This window comes from Chrysochloris asiatica, unplaced genomic scaffold (assembly GCF_000296735.1).
Source record: "Chrysochloris asiatica unplaced genomic scaffold, ChrAsi1.0 scaffold00041, whole genome shotgun sequence".
NCBI classification, from domain to species: domain Eukaryota; kingdom Metazoa; phylum Chordata; class Mammalia; order Afrosoricida; family Chrysochloridae; genus Chrysochloris; species Chrysochloris asiatica.
In genome coordinates this window covers 7,048,149-7,069,065 of record NW_006408559.1, presented here as the reverse complement: position 1 = coordinate 7,069,065, position 20,917 = coordinate 7,048,149, and the positions used below count along the sequence as shown (strand labels likewise).

General features: G+C 44.4%; 1 protein-coding gene across 1 annotated transcript in view; it reads right to left on the bottom strand.

The window, feature by feature from the left end:
* Positions 1–20,917, bottom strand: part of EXOC4 (exocyst complex component 4) — a 947,076-nt gene that overhangs the window by 257,759 nt on the left and 668,400 nt on the right. Inside the window, 1 exon segment of the mRNA XM_006861146.1 lies at positions 19,314–19,330. Within this exon segment, the coding sequence (XP_006861208.1) occupies positions 19,314–19,330 (17 nt within the window).

Here is a 20,917-nt window from a genome sequence, read left to right as displayed (position 1 = left end):
ATTTTGAACTGCTTAAAAAGAAAGATATAGTGAAAATTAACCTATTCAAAGCAGACATTTTTCACCAGAGCACAAATTACAAAGATACAGTGAAAATTAACCTATTCAGAGTAGACATTTTCTACAAGAGCACAATCTTCAAAGATAAAGTGAAAATTAACCAAATCACTGGAGACATTTTTCACCAGAGCACACTCTTGAAAGATTCAGTGAAAATTAATATATTCAGAGCAGACATTTTCCGCCAGAGCTCAAATTGCAAAGATACAGTGAAAATTAACCTATTCACAGCAGATATTTTCCAGCAGAACACAAATTTCAAAGCTACAGTGAAAATGAACCTATTCAGAGCAGACCTTCTCCACCAGAGCACAATCTTTAAAGCAATATGGTGCACTCTCATTATCTCATTACACTAATTTCAACACTTGCTCCTGTTAACTTATTAAAAAACATTTTAAATCGTTTTCTTCATCGCAGGCACAACAAACTATCTCATTATCCAAATATGGATCAGTGCCAAATGATATGGCACAGGAGATGTGATCAAAGAGTTTCACACAGCCAGGAAAGAGCTAGGGTTCGGTGTGAGGCACATTTACGACAATACATAGCTGTAAACCAAACAGCCGTTTGCCAACAAGGAAATCTCCTGTTAATATTTGGGTAGCACCATATCGTGGTGGATGTAACACATGCTTCTCATCTTATTCTAAGTCCTCTAGAGAGAAAAGGGATCTGCTTAGTGGATGTAAGATTTTCCTTTCTTAGCACCTGCACAGGGAATATGTTAACCTCTGTCCATTCTTTACATAGGAGTCCTGCGCTGGCACTTTGGGCTGATGCACTGGACTGAAAAGTCAGTTCGAACATAGAGTTGGTGGTTCAAGCTCACCAGCTTGCTCCTTGGAAACTCTATACAGTGTTAGAACTGACTTGACGGCACTGAACCACAATCCCTTCTCTATGGAGTCTTGGTTTGATGCTGTGGGATAAGCACTGGACTGAAAGGTCCTTTTTAAACCACAAGGCTGATGGTTCAAACTCACCAAGGGGGTCGCTATGAGCAGGAACCGGCTCGATGGTACTTAACAACAACAATCCATTCTCTATATATGAGACTGATTTTGTAAAACAATCCCATGCAAACACTGGATAAAAACTTTCAAATTAAAATAAATGTCATTTTATTTCTTTGTTTTTATGGATTACAATCCTCTCAATGTTAAATCATCGATTTCACTTCTCTCCTGTGTTTCCTGTTTCTATTCCTTCTTCTTTCTAACCTTCCTGTCTTCTCAATCTCAAATGGCTGGTTATACCAGAGTGTTACTGTTCACCTTTCACATCTGTCTGCTGATTGATTGACAGATGAGCCAAGAGGGGAGTTCAGTCCTAGGCCCCAAGGGTGACTGAGGGCCACAGTCTTGGAGGTTCCCCCAGTCTCTATTTGACCAATAAAATGGATTGAAAAAATGTCATTTAAAACACATTACCTAAAGTAGCTGTTGGTAAAATCTAGACCCCACATATTTTTGTAAATATTTTTTTTTTGTTTTTTTTGGGGCACACAGCCTTGATTCTTCATTTACATAGTGCTGCAGCGGCTTTTATGCGACGATGACAATCATGTTACAGCAGAGGCCTCATGTCCTGTGTGGGTGTTGTTGTTAGAGACAGTCGAGTCAGGTCCGACTCAGAGTGATCCAATGTACAACAGAAGGAACTGCTGCGTAGTCCTGTGTCATCCTTGCCCTGTGTTGCTGCCACAGCACCAATCCAGTCCTCCTCCTTCACTGACCCTCCACTTTACCATGCACATTGTCTTTCTCCAGGGGCTGGTCCCTCCTGACAACATGTCCAAACTATGGGAGAAAACTGGACAATGAAAGAGAAAGACTGAACAAGAAGTGATGCAATGGTCCACATAACAATTGATTTACAGAAAATGTTTGCTGACTCCTTGCTGCTCAAAGTATGGCCCACGGACCAGGCATTTGCTCAAAATACAGCATTTTGGGTTTTAACCAGAATGACTGAATCACTGCCTACATTGAAAGAGATCCTCTAGGTGATCCCCAAGAACTGAGAATTTCTAAAGAACACAGTCCTTGTTACTAGACTCACAGTAGGATAGATGTGGCGCTGTACAATTAAACACTCACCAACCACAAGGTCAGTTTGAATCGCCAGGTCGGCACTTAACAACAACAACACTAGCCAATAGGGGAGAGGGCTGCTTATAAAGATTTCTGTAATGATGAAGCAGTAGAGGGGAGAGGAGGTCGTCTGGACAGTGTGAATGTTGTCCATCAAGTGGGGAGTTTCATAGCCATCTGCAGTCCTGGAGTGCACAGGAAAGTACATAGCTCTCCTGTGGCCCAGGTGGCAGGTCTGGTTTTTTTGTTTTTTCCCCATAAAAGAACCATTACTACCAAAAGTAGGTCCAGGCCCCATAGTTCTCATCCTAGGACAAACACAACAAGTACATTAGGAACAAATATGCGTCGTCAACCAAGTCTGTTTGGTCGCCAAGCCGCTTCCCTGTTTAAACGTCCCAGTTTCCCTTGTGTAACAGGAAAATTGTTTCTCCAATAAGGCGAATGGGTTATGATTTGCTCCCTAAAAAGACACATGCTATTCAGTGCGCTCTAAATCTCTCTTTTTTCATGTGCTATTTGCGTTCCATTAGTACCAGGTTTTCTGCAGTCACTGTGGACTTATTTCATCTTGTCCAATAGGGATCAGACAGAGATGAAAACCACTTCCTCTTCAGAGTTACAAAGCTCCAGCTATCAGTTTCTACTGAATATCTTTTCTTAAGTTTAAGAGTTGGCAAGTTTCATATCCAAATTAGCCATCTCTCAGCTGCTAACCAAGCGACCTGCGAGTCAGTCCATGGGAGACAGATCTGGTGGTCTGATCCCATAAAGATTAAGAAACCCTATGGGGTAGTTGCCCTATGTCACAGAGGGTCACTAAGGGTTACAATCAGCAGGCTGGTATCCAACAACAGTGGATAAAGTGTATTATATGTAAATACATAAAGAACTACCAGACTATTTTATGATCTTCACTTTGAATCAATAAAAAGTGAGACTGAGACTGTAATGTGAGAATCAGACAGCTTAGTGGACAACAAGCACCAGCCTACCAAATGAAGCTGACGAGGACCTATGAGGCGGAATCAACATGATGTCAGTGAGTTTGATCTTTGCTTTTAGGAAGAAATGATGCTGCTATTTGATGTATCTTCTCAGAGCATCCCCGAATTCTGGTGAAAATTCTGAGGAATTTCAGAAGAAGCCCCAAATCCTGGTTAGTGATGGGAAGCTGAGGCCCAGCATGGTTCCTGGCACTGCCCAGCATCCCAGTGAAAGTTGGTGGCAGCTCAGTGGGATATTCGCTTCGCAAACACAGAGATTTCTTTCCTTCCAGTCAATGTGCTGTTTAATACAGTGTCCAGGACAAAGTCAGTACTCCGTAATTGTTTGCTCAACTGAACACTGAGCTCCGAATTCGAGTCCAAAGTTTGTTCCATTGTACCAAGCTTTTCATACTTAACAATGGATTCACCTTTCTTTTATCTTGCAAAGGAATCAGAAGTCACATTTCAAACTGTATTTCTGCATAGGTATAATTAAATCTTTAAAAGGTGGGATGGCAAAGAAATTAGAGGCTAGAGCATAGCAGGCATTTTTGAACCTGCAGATGCCAACAGCAAGCAGCTCCCACCCTCTTTTCCCCGTCCCACCCTGCCACAAAGTACAACGGCAATTATACTCCAGGGTGAATAATACAATTATCTAAGAGAAAGCAGATACCCACCCCCCAAATATAATAGAAACAGATTAGCTGCTCAAGGACTTGGGTTAGGGGAGGCAGGGGATGGATCCAAGCTGACAATTTCATAAAGCAGCCATCACTTATTTAGATCACTGTGACTTTTCAGACAGCACTCTGGTCGGCATAAGCGAAAAGAAAAACATTCCTCTCCATTGTTGAAAATCATAAATCAGGAGAATGATGTTTGTTGTTTGGTTTTGAGTGAAACACACTCGGCCTGACTTAGAGAAAGGAGCAAACAGGAAGGCAAAGTCACCGTATGGCAGGAGGTGGCCCAACAATGCTGTTCTGGAAGCTCAGCAGAACAAAATAAAGCGTGTTGGTGCTGCAAACCTCCAGCATGACGAAAGTGTGCATAAAGACAAGTGGGTTTTCAACAAGACCTCAGGTGGAACGGCAAGAGAACTGGGCCAAAAGGAGGGGGACACCTGGGCTCTACCATGGGACCTGCCATTTGCCATAAACATGCTGTCTGTAGTGAGGGACGAGGATTGATTTCTAAGGCACCTTCTCACTCTAAAATTCTCCTGTATGGTCTTTCTCATCTTTATATGAGGGTACCAACATTGCTGTTAGCTTCCTTGGACTTGGTCCATGACTCACTGTAAACTGATGTACAACAGAAAGAAACACAGCCTGGCCCCTATGGATCAATTACAGCATAGGGGTTTTCAGATGTACGGTGCCAGGTCTTTAGTCCTCGTCTGGAAGCGCCACGAAAACCTGTTCGGTATCGTTCTGTTGTCCTTGTTGGTTCCGACTCATAGCCACCCTAGCTAGATAGGCTCTCCGAGGAGTGGCTGGTGGGTTTGAACAGCCAACTTAGCAGGTAGCAGTCCAGTGCATATCCTACAGAGCCACAGCAGGACTTTGTGCAGAGAGATGGATGTGGTGCCTTGGCCTAGAACTGAACCCAGGTCTCCCACGTGGAAGTCAGAATTCTCTCCCTGAGCTACCACAGCTCCAAGGCTAGCTGGGAAGAGTCTCTACTGCAGGCTAACCTTCCACCATCAGGCTTTTATGAAATACAGTTACGATTTAGAAAGAACAGATGTTCCAGCTCTCTGAGTGTGGTCACAACATCCCTTGTGTGCGACATTGTGTTTCTGACATGTAAACAAAGAGCGGCCTGCACCTGCATGCCCAGGCCCTGAGAACAATAAGGAATGAGAAATAAAAAAAGCCAAAAACGTTTACCATCGCTTGAAGTCCCTGCATTTGCTAAGCTGGTGCTTAGCAATTGATTCCTTCTACCCAAGCAGAGGGTATGCAGGTTGTTAGCGCTCATGAGGTAACACCTGGTCAAGTTTCATGAGCCAACTAACTGGTTTTCCCTGCGATACATCTAGTGGAGAGAGAGCACATACAGTTTTCAGCCTGCAGTCACTTACGATTATTCCTATAAGACGACTCCATAAACAAAGCAGACATTGTGAATCTGCAACTCATCACACAAATATCAAACGCATGCGTTTTAGACAAATGTTGAAACATTGGCAAGATTTTCAAAAATGCAGCGGCCCAGGGACTAACTGAAAACATACACCAACTAAACTGTAACATTATACATTGCAACTCATTTATAATTTTTTATCGTAACTTTCTAAGTGGTATGTGGTAGTGTGCCGTGGAGTCAGTTCTGATTCACAGAGACCCTGTCTAGGGTTTCCAAGGCTGTCAATCTTTATGGGAGCAGAAAGCCAAATCTTTCTCCTGCGGAACAGATGGTAGTTTTGAACTGCTGACCTTGAGGTTAGCAGCCCGACTCGTAACCAGTACGCTAACTCTAACTGAAAACATTCACCAACTAAACTGTAACATTATACATTCCAACTCATTTCTGAATTTTCATCTTCACTTTACTGAGAAGTCTTTAAATGTCTTGTATTTATGTTCTGCTGACTGCTTTGTGCTTACTCATTTCTGGCGACGTTGGTTGCTGGAGAAAGTTATCTCTGCTCTTCACTTTTGGCCTCTTGGCCTTTATGCCCAGGAGCATCAATTCTGATGAATACGGGTTTGCTTTTAGCTGCCCTGCCCTGACCAACTGAGTGACCGGTGTAGTCAGAAATAGCAGAACTCTCTACAATTTCCATTGAATCCAGTCAACAAAAGAGTGCCTACTAGGTACCAGAAATGTCTTCTAACTCTGAAGCGAGACTCTAGAAAGTTGGAAGAAGAGGGTACCTCCGGCAGGAAAGGCAAGAAAGTGGTCGCCACCCCAGCCCCCCTCCCTACTCCCAGCTTTGAGAGGCTGCTCCCTCTGGGAAGTCTGGAGCAAGCATGGCTGAGCAAGGTCACCAAGACACTTCTGCAAGCACCTGACAGACAGCCTTGACCTTGCATTGAACAAGAGGACAACAAATTCCGAAACGCTATGTGGATAAAAAAGGAAGACGCAATTAAGCTTCTGTGGTTCAAATGGGGCAGCGGGAAGCAGCGTGTGTCCAATGAGGAGAGGCATGGGATGGCTCTGGCTTCAGCCTAGCTATTATGACTGGACTGGGTACCTATTTACATATGAATATGCAGGGCATTCTGGTCTCCACAGATAGGGCCATCCATCATGGGAATGGCTGTGACTGTGGAGGGGAAAAAAAAGAAAGCAGATAAAAAATGAGGAAAAAAAAGGAACTAGAAGCCTAGATGTTGTTTTTCCCTCTCCCTAAAGCTCTGGGTCTAATATGAACAATCCCAAAAGGACACAGTATCACAGATCACGTGTTAATGAGGCAGCTGAGGGTCGCCTTTCCCGACAGAGTTCCTGTGTGTCTAATAAGGAAGGTCACATGTGAGGAATGACAGCCAGCTCTTTAGATAAATATGAACAGGCTGCAACCATGTGGCTAGCTCCTCTAGACACCAGTCATGACCCCTGAAGGGCACCACAGGGAGATCCGATAGAGATTGAGGGGTCCAAGGTGTACCCCCAAAGTTAGCCTGTCTGATTGGTTTGGTGAAGTGTAACAGAAAACCAAGAAAGGCACCCCTGCTGCTGAGTGACCTCTGTACCACAGTGACCCTACAGGACTGGGTCTCCAAAGCCTCAAAGCTCTCTAGAAGCAGACTGCTTCCATCCTTCCCCTGCTGGTGGAATTGAGCTACTGACCTTTCGGTAAGCAGCCTGATGCTTAAGCCACTACACCACTAGGGCTCCTTTCTCAATCAAAAGAAAGACTTCAAATTCTGAGCTGAGCAAAATATTGGGGTTCACTGAACCTCAGCTAGCTGTAAGGTCATTACTCAAATCTTCTGTCTAGAGAGGAACACTGATGGAGAACTGTCTGCCTTCTCTTCAGAGCTAGACAGCTGGGTCCCAGCCTTAGCTGGCTCTCTGACTGCAGGCTGTCTAACCTCGAGCCCTGTCTGAGAACTGCTGAAGTCCACTCTTCCCTCCACAGGCATCCATGTGAGCTCATCCCTTCTCTAAAGCCCTTCAAACTCTGTATTGCTTCCCACTGAGGAAGTTATTAGTGGGTACCCAGGGCTGGGAGGTCTGCAGCAGTTTCTTGTCATTTTGAGTTGTGTCCCATCAGCAAATGAAGGTCCTGAAAGCTTTGCTCCATTCATGTCATTAAGGTCAACTCTGCTTTGATGAGGCAATACTTCCCCTGTCACATTTTCAGTGCCTTCCACCTGAGAGGCTCATCTTCTGACACTTTATCTGACACTGATGTCGTTGTTAAAGTACCACTGACTCTGTTCAGACTCATAGTGACACTATGACCTTGCGGTTCAAACAGACTTTGCAGTCCAGTGCATTACTCCACAGTGCCACACCAGGACTATCTGACAACAGTCCGTTGCTGTTCATAAGGTTTTAAGTGACTAACCGTTCAGAAGGGGTCTGCCTCTCTTTCCTAGTGTGTCTTACTCTGGAGTCTCCAGTGTCATGGGTGACCCTACTGATTTTCTAAAGTATTGGTGGCGTAACTTCCAGCATCACATCAGTACATAAGCCACCACAGTACAACAAAGTGACGGATAGGTGATGGTCAATATTTACGGAATCAGCAGTGAAGGAATCAAGTGACATATTTCATTAGTCAAAATTTTTGTGTAAGTCCTCTTTAAAATATTGAAGAACAAGGATGTCACTTTGAAGACCAAGGTGTGCCTGACCCAAGATATGGCATTTTAAATTGCTTCATATGCATGTAAAAGTTGAACAATGAATAAGGAAAACTATAGACAAATTCAAGCATATGAATTATGATTTTGTACAATATTGTAAGTACTACAGGCTGCCAGAAGAACAAACTAATTGGTTTTGGAAGACATACAGCCAGAATGAATGCTCTTTAGAAATGAGAATGGTGAGACTTTGTTTCTCATCCTTTGGACATGTTGTCAGGAGAGACCAGTTCGTGGAGAAGGACGTGGTGCCTGGTAAAGCGGACGGTCAGAGAAATAGAGGAAGAGCCCTAACAAGATGGATTGGCACAGTGGCATAAACAATGGGCTCCAATATTACACCAATAGTGAGGGTGGTGCGGACTGGGCCAGCTGTTGTGCAGAGGGTTGTTATGAGTCAGAACAACTCAACAGAACGTAACAACAATGACAACAACTGGGAGAGACGGAAACGAGGAGTTCATAACGACTGAAGAGATACTGAATTTCTATCTGGAGGAATGAGAACTAGATCGTGGTGACGGGTGGACGCCTTGGTGACTGTAATCCATGTCACTAAGGTGTTTATGTGCTTAAAAATGGTCAAAATAGCAATCTTTCTGTTATATTTTACCATGATTTTTTTTTTTTAAGTCAACTCTTCAGCTCAAAGTTCAGTCCCTCCCTAATAGAGTTCCAGGTCCTCCAATTAACCCTATTTCTCACTCTCTGTTGTTGTTTAGTGCTGTCGAGTCAGTTCCTGCATAGGGTTTCCAAGAAGCAGCAGGTGACTTTACTCACTCTCTACTCACTCCTTAAAAAGCTCTGGTAGCAAGTCAGGCTGCTAACCTCAAAGTCAGCAGTTCAAAACTACCAGCTTTCCATGGGAGAAAGATGAGGCTTTCTGCTCCCGTAAAGATTTACAGCCTTGGAAACCCTGTGCAGGGTCGCTACTAGCCAGAATTGGCTGCATGGCACATAACCACCACCACCCACTCACCCCTTAATTCCTTTAGACTACTCTCTTGGTCTTAGGAACACACCATGGTCAAGTTCACCTTTTGTATTTCTGTTTAGGTTGTATCCTTGGTTGGGTTGTCTTCTCCATCCCCACTCATCCCACAATGCTCACCTCAGGACCTGGCTCCTGCCTACAGTCTCTCCAGAACCTTCTAGTCCTCAGTGGCCTCCCTCAGCTCCTATAGTACAAGTCTTCGGAACCATCCCCTGCAGCGCTCAATTATAATGTTTCTGCATTCTAGGTGTAAATGTACCAGCCAATGACCATGAAGATGGCGCAGGGCAGGAAGTGTTTCCTTCCATTATGCATAGGGTCACCTTGAGTCAGAGCAGACTTAGAGGAAAGCAGCAAAAACTAAACAGGAAGCTTCTGAGATGTGGGAGTCATGCGTTACATCTCTTCTCTCTTCCCACAACACTATGTAGGTGTTCAGTAACTAAGTACCGGTCATTTGATTTTATTAGAATTTCTACAGTGGAAATCACTGACTTATCTGGGTCATGTCAGTCTCGCTATCATAGACTTATCTTGGCGTGTCTACGCTAAGATTAAGTACACTCAAGTTTTGGAACAGGATAAGATCCTTGAAGAACGTGAAAAGAAACAGCTTTATTGCCACAGGTAAAGGACCATTTCACTTTCAAGCTGAGACAGTCTTGTTTTTCTCGCTTCACTTTCTCCAATGAGAACATTCTCTGAGCAGGAACTGCAACACCCAGACATGACAAAAATGACTTACGATAGGAACCGGGAAAATTCCCCAAGAACAGCAATTCTGTGTTCCCTCAATTGGCTTCTACTAGTAATCTGACCCGATCAGCAATCCGGCTGCTCCAAGAAAGATAACTATCATTTGCTTGGGCTGTTGAGCCAGCCTTGTCTGTCTTCCTAGTATCTTTTGATAGGACACTTCTTTTCTAGACCACTGAAGGGGCAGAAAACAAAAAATCTGAAGATGCCTTTGTAGCAAGTAAAGTCAATTATTTTTCCAGGGAAGGCAGCTTTCTAAAGATCTGCGTGACACAGGTGCTAATGTGGCTCCGTCCTTGTCAGCAGATCAGCCATAAGCATTACCTCCGCTCCTGCTTCTCCACCTAGGAATGGGCTCCGGCAAGATCCACACAGACAGCAGCCAATCAATGTCTCTGAAGACTAAGCTCAAATGAGCCCTGCTTGGTGGACCAGCCTAAGTGACCACAAAGATGGTCATCGCTGGGCCTACCTTTACTCAGGATAGAAAGACCATTCAGAGTCAGGGTTAAAACCCAGGGCTTATCCCTTATCACATGAATATCACTCCGAAACAGTCCAGGGCTCACACCTGATTCTTACCAAGCAAAGCTGGCAGCCAAGTGTCACTCACTGTAATTACTTTCTCATCCCTTGGCCCCTCCTGACCCCTAGGCCCTGTGGATAAAGCCTCCCAGCTTGTTCTTTTTAAACAGACCTCCTAACCCCGATGAAACTGATTAATTCTTGAAAAGTTGCATCTAAATTGAAATCTATTCCATATACAACATGCGAAATGACGGGTTGTTGAGGAAGACGTTTGGAATTATGACTGACCTCACAATACAACTATTTTAGATCATTCATGATTCATAGAAAACGTGTTAAGTCTGGTTGCAGAAAATTTTCTGCAGATGGAAACAACTCTAAAACAATTCGTTCTAGCGTCTTTGGGCTCTCTTTAAAAGCCTAGCTGGCCAGACTATGTACCAGTTTGTTCAAATGTACATATATATTTTTCCTGGCTTTGTATAAATTACTTCTACAAGTTTTATTAACCAGACACTTCCCTAAGACAGTCAGTCAGCTGGACAAGACCCCATTTCTTCCTCATCCTGAAATAAGACTCTAAGTTAAATTGTTGTTGTTGTTAAGTGCTGTTGAGTCAATTCCATCCCTTAGCGACCCTGTGTAGGATTTCCAAGGAGCAGCTGGTGAGCTTGAGCCACTGACTTTGCAGTTCAAACAACTTTGTTGTCTGACGCATTGGCCCACAGCGCCACCCCAGGACTCCCTAAATTAAATATGTTTGTAAAACTTCAAGTTGATCCTGTTATGTGTGTTCCTCTTCTGTTACCAGCTACCAGTCATCTCGCCATGATTCCCTTGCCAACCTTCTTCATCGAGATCAAGAGGACCGACCCTCTGGCAGGGCTATATCGATAAAGACCTGGCTTATGAAAGAATCACAAGCCTGCTGTGGTAAGTTTCCTGTCCCATGACACTATTTAAAAGTATTTGGATGAGTCCTTTCAGAAATGGAACATTCTTTTAACATAGTAATTTTTCTCTTGCTTACTGTCTTGCATGGCATGTTCAGAATTCCTAAGTAAGGAGACTGATCTTAAAATCCTGGGCACATTGCCCTAGTAAAGGGCTTGGGTGGGGACTGGGAATTTATTTCTGAGAAGGCTGAAGAGGAACTAAACGGAGCAGGTTTAGTTGCGCTGCAGGATAAGCACTGGACTGCTGACAGCAAGGTCGGAGGTTCAAATCCACCAGCCGCTCCGTGGAAACCCTATGCAGGGTCGCTATGAGTCAGAACTGACTCAACAGCATTTGCAACAACAAAACAAAGAGCAGAAAAATGCTAACCGAAGCATCTGGGTGCTGAGTCTGTAGGTGCTCACAACACTGCAGTTTCAGCTTTTTTCTATGTTTACATTTCTGCAAAATAAACTCCAGGGGAAACATACTGCGAGATTCTCATACTGGTGATCTAATCAGGTAGGCAACAAACTATTGGCAAAGACTAATAACCAGGTATAGCTCTCTGTTAAGAAGGAAACATGTTTAATTCTGAAGGTGATTCCTTAGCATGTTTCTCTTTAATGTGGATTTTTTTTTCTGAATGGAGCCATCCAATGGTGTGTGGTCCCAGACAACAACTGCATGAAACGTCTCAGTATACGGGACAGGCCACAGTGCTACTTAATACCTAGTCCCATGGTACCTCACTCCTCAGTCTAGGAGATGCTTTCACTCAGTGTCCTTCTCATTCCACAGAGGAGGAAGCTGAAGGTCAGGGAGGTGACGGTCTGTCCAGGTCGTGGAGCTGACGAGGAGGCCTGACCTAGGTTCTCCATGTCACAATTAAACTCACACTTGGAAGGATGATTGTGAAGAATCACAACAAAAATTTTACAGGAAATAAAGTCTCAAACCCATTCGTGACCCCGTGGGACATAGACTGTCTGCCATCATTTTTAGTCTTGGGGATTTCTTGGGAAGCTGCTGTCCCAGTTGTACTACATGCTAATACATGTATGGTGCTTGTATGACTTCACGACCCTGATGAAACAGGTTCACCAGTCCTACCACCAGAGTCCACAGGGACATATGCGTCCCACATCTCTGTATCATAATTCATGATGCTGCAAAACAAGATGGCCTTCCATTACTGAAAACATATAGTGTCAACAAAAAAGGCAAAGCCAAAAAAAAAAAAAAATTCAGTAAAGGGTTAAACCAGTGATAGCACTGACAATCCCACACTAACCAAGCTCGGTAAGATGACCAGAAGACGCCGAGGACTAGGCTCCTTCAAGTCTCCATCAGTAACCGGAACAGGCTCAGCTGTCTTGAAAAGGGATGAGGGAAGAAAGCTCCAGTGACCATCTAAACTATCAAAGGCAACAGCAAAAGTACCTTCTAGTCTACCTTCCTGATGTGGTTGACCCCTAACAGTTAAAAGGTTGTTGGTGGTTTGTGGCTAGAAAGCTCGACCTCCATATGGAAGACTGAGTTCCACTCCCAGGCAATGCGCCACTAGGCCAGCCGCCACCTGTCTGTCAGTGGAGGTTTGCATGTTGTTGTGATGCTGAGCAGAACTTCCAGTTTATGACAGACTATGAGGAAAGGCCTGGAAGTCTATTTCCAAAAAGTACATGGACCACCTACCATGAGTTAGGGGCTGACTGGAAGGCAGCTACTATTTCAAGAGGCAGCATATGATCAAGCTCAAATTGTATTGAAGGAGGAAGTCCAATGTGCAGTGAAGGCATTGGCAAAGAACCCGGCTCCAGGAATTGATGGAATACCAGTAAAAGTCTTTCAACAAACTGATACGGCACTGGAGGTACTCACTTATCTACGCCAAAAAATTTGGAAGACAGCTACTTGGCCAATGGATTGGAAGAGATCCATATTTGTGCCCATTCCAAAAAGAGGCAATCCAACGGAATGAGTATCCGGAACCCTTAACTGTGCTCATGAGAAACCAGTACATAGACCAAGAAGCAGTCATTCGAACAGAACAATGAGACATTGAATGATTTAAAGTCTGGAAAGTTGTGTGTCAGGGTTGTATCCTTTCAGCATACTTATTCAATATGTATGCTCAGTAAATAATGTGAGAAGCTGGATTATATGAAGAAGAACATGGCATCAGGATTGGAGAAAGACTCATTAACAACTTGTGATATGCAGATGATGCAACCTTACTTGCTGGAAACTAAGAGAACTTAAAATAATTACTGATAAAGATTAAAGACCACAGTATTCAGTATGGGCTGCACCTCAATGTAAAGAAAACACAAAAATCCCCATCAATAAACCAATAATGAAGACTGTAGAAGACTTGATGCTTTTGAGTTACAGTGTTGGAGGAGAATATCGAAAATGCCATGGGTAACCAAAAGAACCAACAGATCTGTGTTGGAAGAAGTGCAGTCAGAGTGCTCCTTAGAGGCTAAGATGGCCAAACTTCATCTCTCATACTTCAGACATATTGTCAGGAGGGACCAGTCACTGGAGAAGGATATCGTGTTTGGTAAGGTGGAGGGTCAGAGAAAAAGAGGAAGACCCCCAATGAGATGGACTGGCCAAGTGGAAGCATTGATGAACTCAAGCATGGCAACAGTAGTGAGGTTGGCCCAAGATCAGGCCGTGTTTTGTTCTGCTGTGCATAAGGTTGCTATGAGTCGGTACTGACTTGATGGCACCAAACAACAACAAACCAATAAATAACAGATATATGGAGAAAAGGTTGAAGTTTTCAAAGACTTCATTTGCTTGGATCCACTATCAACACTCATGGAAACAGCAGTCACCAAATCAAATGATGTATTGCATTAGGCAAATCTGCTGCACAAAGAAACCTGTGTTGGAAAAAATACAGCTAGAATGCTCCTTGGAAGCCAGCATGGTGAGACTTCATCTCTCATGCTTCAGATGTAATATCAGGAGGAACCAGTCCCTGGAGAAGGACATATCATGCTTGGTAAAGTGGAGGGTCAGGGAAAAAGAGGAAGGTTTTCAATGAGATGGATCGACACAGTGGCAGCAGCAATGGACCCGAGTGTAACAATGATTGTGAGGATGGCCCAGGACCGGGCAGTGTTTAGTTCTGTTGGGCACAGGGTCACTATGAGTTGGAACTGACTGGGTGGCACCTAATACCACTACCACCAAAAACTTGGCACAACAGGTTAATCACACTGCTAGAGAACCAAATTAAGAGTGAGATGAAAAGACCATCAAAAGTACTCGTGGTGAGTAGTGCTCGTCTGGATGAAGAGAAACAGGAGGACCAGACGAGACTCCAGGGCATCTTGGCTCTAAGACTGACTGTCCCACAGTGAGGCTCTTCGCGGCAGCCCACAGAACTTCCAGGAGGAAAATCAGTTTATCAGCGCTCTTTTGAATGTAATGATGTTCATGATGACTTCCAGGAGGCCTTAAACTGGACTAATCTACTTACACGATGACATGCTGAGCCTGTTCCATACAGAAGGTGGAACGGCCCCAACTGTCCAGGATGAAAACGCCACGCAGATGCAAAATGCTCCCTGCTGACATCATCTGACGTGACAAAAACAATACACCTCTGCACTGGCCATGCTTCTTTGGGAAAAGAGTGAGGAGGTCCTGGCAGTGTCTTAGCTTAGCTCAGGAGGTAACAGTCTTGAGCACCAGCGTTCATGTGTCCAACAAGTCACTACACTGTCAGCAGCGGTGCCCGCCAATTCTCAGTGTGCTCAGAGCTCCCTGAGACGCTCCTGTTGAATCTTGCTGACACACAGAATGTAGGCCGCCCTTGCACGTAAGTACCGATGAGTCAGGTCCAACTCAGCAACCCAGGCTAGTGTATCTGAGGAGTGGGTGGTAGATTTGAACCACCCACCTTGTGGTTAGCAATCCAGTGCTTATCCTACAGTGCCACACCAGGGACCCGCAGACCATCATAAAGCTGCCTTAACAACAATGTTCTACACTGCCTTGTCACAGAGTCTGATAGGAAAATGTAGTAAATTGAATAGATTCCATTCTAGATAACTTGCTTCCAGATATTAGTGGTAGTGGGTTGGATCCAAAACCCATTGCTACTGAGATGAATCCCAACTCACAGTGTCCCTGTAGGACAGGGTAGACTTTCTACACAGGGTTTCCTAGGCTCTACATTTTTATGAAAGCTGACTACATCGAGTGACTAGTGAGTTCTAATCACCAGCTTTTTAGTTAGAAGCTGAACGCTTAACCACAGTGACTAGTGGGTTGAATTGCTGTTGTTAACTGCTGAGGAGTTAGTTACAGCTCGTAGCAACCCACAGAAGGTATCTGAGGGGCGGCTGGCAGGTTTGAACTGCTGACGTTACGGTTAGCAGTACAGTGCTTACCCTATAGCACCACACCAGGACTCCATGGATTATATTGTTGTTGTTGCTAAGTATTGTTGAGTCAGCCAACTCATAGTGATCCTTTACAGGGTTTCCAAAGCTTTAACTGGTAGCGTAGTGGATTACGACTGGGCAGCTAAGGGAAAGGTCAGCAGTTCAGATCCAAGGGAGAAAGATGAGGCTTTCTGCTCATGTAAAGATTTACAGCCTCAGAAACCCTATACAGGGTCACTGAGTCAGAACTAACTCGGTGGCACGCAACCACCACCATTACCAAAGCTTTAAATCAGGGAAAGCGAAAGTCTGACCCCGCGGGCCTGCAAAATCATCTGGTCTGGCCCTGCCAAGTCAACCACACGTCCAGCCATCTCATTATTACTGTTGTGAAGTACCGTCAAGTCTGTTCCAATTCACAGAAGACCCGTATAGGGTTTTCCAGGAGCAGCTGGTGGGTTTGAACCACCGACCTTGCAGTTCAAACTGATCTTGTGGTCCAGCGCTCTATCCCACAGTGCCACACCAGGACTCCACCATCTCATTAGGGGAGAGTTAATTAAACGTTTAACCAAATACAGCAGGCTAATTTTTAAGTTGATAATTTTGTATGGCCCGGGAATGATGTTATAAATATCCAAATGACTCTTGGTAGAAATCTTTGTGGGAGTAGAAAACTTCATTTCCCTCTTGCAGTGACTGGTGGACTCAAACCGCCGCCCTTGTGGTCTACAGTCCAGTGCTTATTGTGGGTTGGATTGTGACCTCTAAAAGTCATGTGCCTATTCAGATCTTCAGAATGTGAACTTATTTGGAAATTGGATCTTTGCAGACGTCCTGAGGTGAGGACTGAGACAAGTTCAGACTGAGGTCAAAGACTCAGGAAGAGGCCATGTGAAGATGTGACAGAGAAAGGAGTTACTATGCCACAAACCAAGACGCCTGGAGCCACCAGAAACTGAAGAGGCCAAGAGGGAATGTCTCCTCAAGGATCTGGGGAGAGCATGGCCCTGCCAATACTTAGAGCTCAATCTTTGGGCCTCTAGAACTCTGAAACAACACGTTTCTGCTCTTTTCCGCCCCCTCAGCTGTAGTGATTTCTTAGGACAACTGAGAAGACACTGGCTTTAGTGGTGAAAACAGGTGCCACTGTTATGAAAGTATTAGCAGACAGACTCCTGGTGTGGTGCTGTAGGATAAGCACTGGACTACTAACTGCAAGGGCAGAGATTCAGACCTACCAGTCGCTCCTCAGAAACCCTATACAGGGTTTTTTAGAGTCAGAACCGAATCACAGATGGCACTTCACAAAATCAGCAGAAAAACTGTTGATGTCCGATGGCTCTTGGCTGAAAACAGAGACTATCAGAAAAGATGTTTACCTGTGCTTTATTGACTCCACAAAGGCTTCTGACTGTGTAGATCATGACGAGCTCTGGACAACATTAAGGAGAACAGTATTTCAGAACACTTATGAGGAACCTGTACATAGACCAAGGGGCAGTCATTCCAACAGAACAAGTGGACACAGAATGATTTAAAATCAGGAAAGGTGTGTGCCAGGGTTGTATTCTTTCACCATACTTATTCAATCTCCATACTCAGCAAATAACCTGAGAAACTGGATTGTATGAAGAAGAACATGGCATCAGGATTTAAGGAAGACTCATTAATCTGCGATGTGCAGATGATACAACTTGCCTGCTGGACATGAAGAGGACTTAAAATAGTTACTGATGAAGATCAAAGACCATAGCCTGCAGTACAGGTTGCAGCTTAATGTAAAGAAAACAAAAATCCTCATGAGTAGCCCAATAAATAACATCGTGATAAATGAGAAAAGACTGAAGTTGTCAAAGACTTCATTTTGTTTGGTTTCACCATCAACACGCATGTAAATAGCAGTCAAGAAATCAAATGATGTATTGCATTAAGCAAATCTACTGCACAAAACCTCTTTCAAGTGGTCAAGAGCAAAGATGTCAGTTTGACAAGTAAGGTGTGCCTGACCCACGCTGTGGTATTTTTCACATGCCCTAAATGCATGTGAAAGTTGAACAGTGAAGAATTGATGCATTTGAGTTATGGTTTTGGAGAAAAGTATGAAAAGTACCATGGACTGCCAGATGAATAAACAAATCTGTGTTGGAAGAAGTACAGCCAGAATGTTCCTTAGAAGTCAGGATGGCCAGACTTCATCTCTCATACTCTGGACATATTATCAGAAGGGACCAGTTCCTAGAGAAGGACATCATGCTGGGTAAAGTGGAGGGTCAGTGAAAAGAACCCCAAGGAGATGGACTGGCACAGTGGCATCAGCAATGGACTCAAGTGTAACAACAATTGTGAGGTTGTCGTTGGACTGGGCAGTGTGTTGTTCTTTTGTGCACAGGGTTGCTAGAGTCAGAGCCAACTCAATGGCATCCAAGAAGAGCAACAACTCTTGCTTTTGGAGTCTTTGTGTGGTGCTGTGGAATAAGCACTAGACTGTTAACCACAAGATCAGCAGTTCAGACTCATCAGCGAGTCCTTGAAACCTTACACAGAGTCGCTGTAAGTTGGAACCCACTCAACAGCATTTAATAACAACCGCCTTTCAGGGGACAGATGGCTAGGTGTTTCTCCTGCGGAAATGCTTATCAGTTCAGACTGTCACCGTTTCAGCTGAGTACTTAACAGCTACGTCACCAGGGCTCCTTCTGTTTCTCTTAGCTGACTCATCCGTGAGCGGCACACCTGCATCACCTTCAGGCATGGAGCAGGGACTCCAGGGTTAGACTGCCTGTCTCTGAATTCCAATTCTGCTACTTACTATCTAAGTAGCTGTAGGTAAGAGATTTCATTTCTCTGTATCTCAGTTTCTCCTCATCACTGAGTTGTGGCTAATGTGTGCACAGCCGTTAGAATAGTGTCTAACCACCATAAATGCCCTGACAGTGTTAGCTGCCATCATTACTCCACTGCCTCTATCTACGATGATGAGAGCTACTGTCTCTATCATTGTTACTGCCGCTGCTGCTGCTGCTATTAGAGATGTACCATGCTTTAGTCTGCTTTGCCTAACTGCGCTTTGCAAATACTGCATTTTTCACAAATTGAAGGTTTGTGGCAACCCTATGTCGAGCAAGTCTATTGGCGCCATTTTCCCGACAGCCTGTGCTCACATCATGTCTCTGCATCCCATTTTGGTCATGCTCAGCATATCTCAAACTTTTTCACCATAATATTGCACACTTCACAGACTACAAAAAGGCGTCATCCTGCTTTTCTATGTACTGGGAAATCAAACATTCAGTGTGCCTTGCTTTCTGGCAATATTTGCTCTGTGGTGGTGGTGATCTTGAATGGAGGCCACGTTTGGCAGGGCCACCCTGTGCTAGTATTGGTCTATCGTATCATCTGGGGTCAAGCTTGCAGCTTCCTCGTCAGTAAGGTGGGACTGTAGTCTCTTCCTTCCCATCAACCTTCTTCCTTTTTTCTGGTCAGTGGCTGCAAAGGGCCAGCACTGATGCAGAAGCACATTGACACCCATGGGCACACCCCTGTGGCCCAAGTCTCTGGACCGCCCAGATGCCATATTCGAGAAGCAAGGACAAAGTGTCCTGGGGTTCCCTTCAGAGGGCTCCCAGGCACCGTGTCTGCTCATCAGTGGGCCAGTGAGAGCTGTCTTCCTTCAGCGTGGGGAGGCTGGGCTGGGCTGACACTGAAGTCACTTCAGGGGGGAGCTGGGCTGGGCTGAAGCTCTGTGACACTGAGCGGGGCCACCTCACGAAGGAGCTGGGCTGAGCTGATGCTCTGTGACACTGATACATCTCAGAGGAAGGCTGGGTTTGGCTGATGCTAGGGAACACTGAGGCACCTCAGGGCACTCTTCTCCTTTGAGACCAAACAACAGTGAAGCTGAGGAAGAACCAAAGTGTATCTCATAGACACACACATATTTCTTCACATTTCCTTAACTGTTGTTTGGAATTCTGAGCTAAACGCTTTGAAAATTGTTTCTAACATTTTGTTCGGATTAGCCACTGACAACGAATGGGGAATGAAAATATTAAGGAGTCTAAGAAACACACTGAAGAAACATTGTGAAAAGAAACCAAGAAAACATGTTAGGAAACAACTTATAATCATTACAAAGCAAGAGAATTTCTTCGGCTGGGAAGGGAAAACAGCCCTCTCTCTCCTCCCTTGCTGTTTTAGTCTCATAACACCAAGAATATCAAACAAATTTAGGGCTAAAAAATTTTATTTTTATGAAGAAAAAGAAGGCATTCTGGCTTTGAAAACAAATGTGGTAGCCGAGAGTTGAAATGGTCTCAGCTCCAAGAGACGATTTTACCACACATGACTATCCAGTCCTGTCAAGGTGCGAGAGCGAAGAGGGAAACCTGATGTTCTCACTGGTCCAGACACTGGGGATCTTGACTGAAAGGACCACTGGACAGCTGGTGAAAGAGGCTGGAGTGACTAGGCAGGCACCCGGGTAAACGGTCCTGAGATGTCACTCAGCTCTCAGTGTGTGGTCCTGGCACCGACCCTCACTAGGAGTCACCTCGCCAGGAGATTTCATGTGTCATTTTCAAGCTGAAAATGATCATGTGTAATAAGGCAGAATCTGTGGCTCCCAGATGCACTCCAGAGCGCACTGTTTCCAATTTTCCTTCTTTTATACTTAGCACACTAAGCATGTTCCAGGTTCTCTGTGAGGTATACGGCACGGCGCTGCATAGAAATGGACGTCTCAGGTTTCCTAGCACTATGGTCTGACAAAAGACAAGGAGGCAAGTAACTTTTGTCTGGGGCCACTTGACTCTTCTAGTCATGGATGGCACTCAGATCTCCCTCTCTTTTTTTATTAGTTAAAATGATCATCACCTGATATTAATAATCACTATGGTTGATTAGTTGGTTATGTGCCATGGGGTAGGTTTCAACTCATAACGACCCTGCATAGGGTTTCTGAGGCTGTAAATCTTTACAGAAGCAGAATTTCTCATCTTTTTCCTGTTGAACAGCTGGTAGTTTTGAACTGACCTTGAGGTTAGCAGCCCAACTCATAATCACTACACTACCAGAGCGCCATAATAAATCATTATATTCCTAAGCAAATAAAAAATTCTTTACTTTTAAAAATACAAACTAGCAACTTCCGGAAAAAGATGGCAGATCAGGTGGAAGTGTAGTGACGAACTCTGCCGAGAACAAGACAGAATACAGGACCAAGAAGGCTCAGGGAATGGTCCCAGTACTCTGAACCACATATTAAGGAATATTTAGAAGGTTGGAAGACTTACAGCTGGGGAGTTTGTGGCAGAAG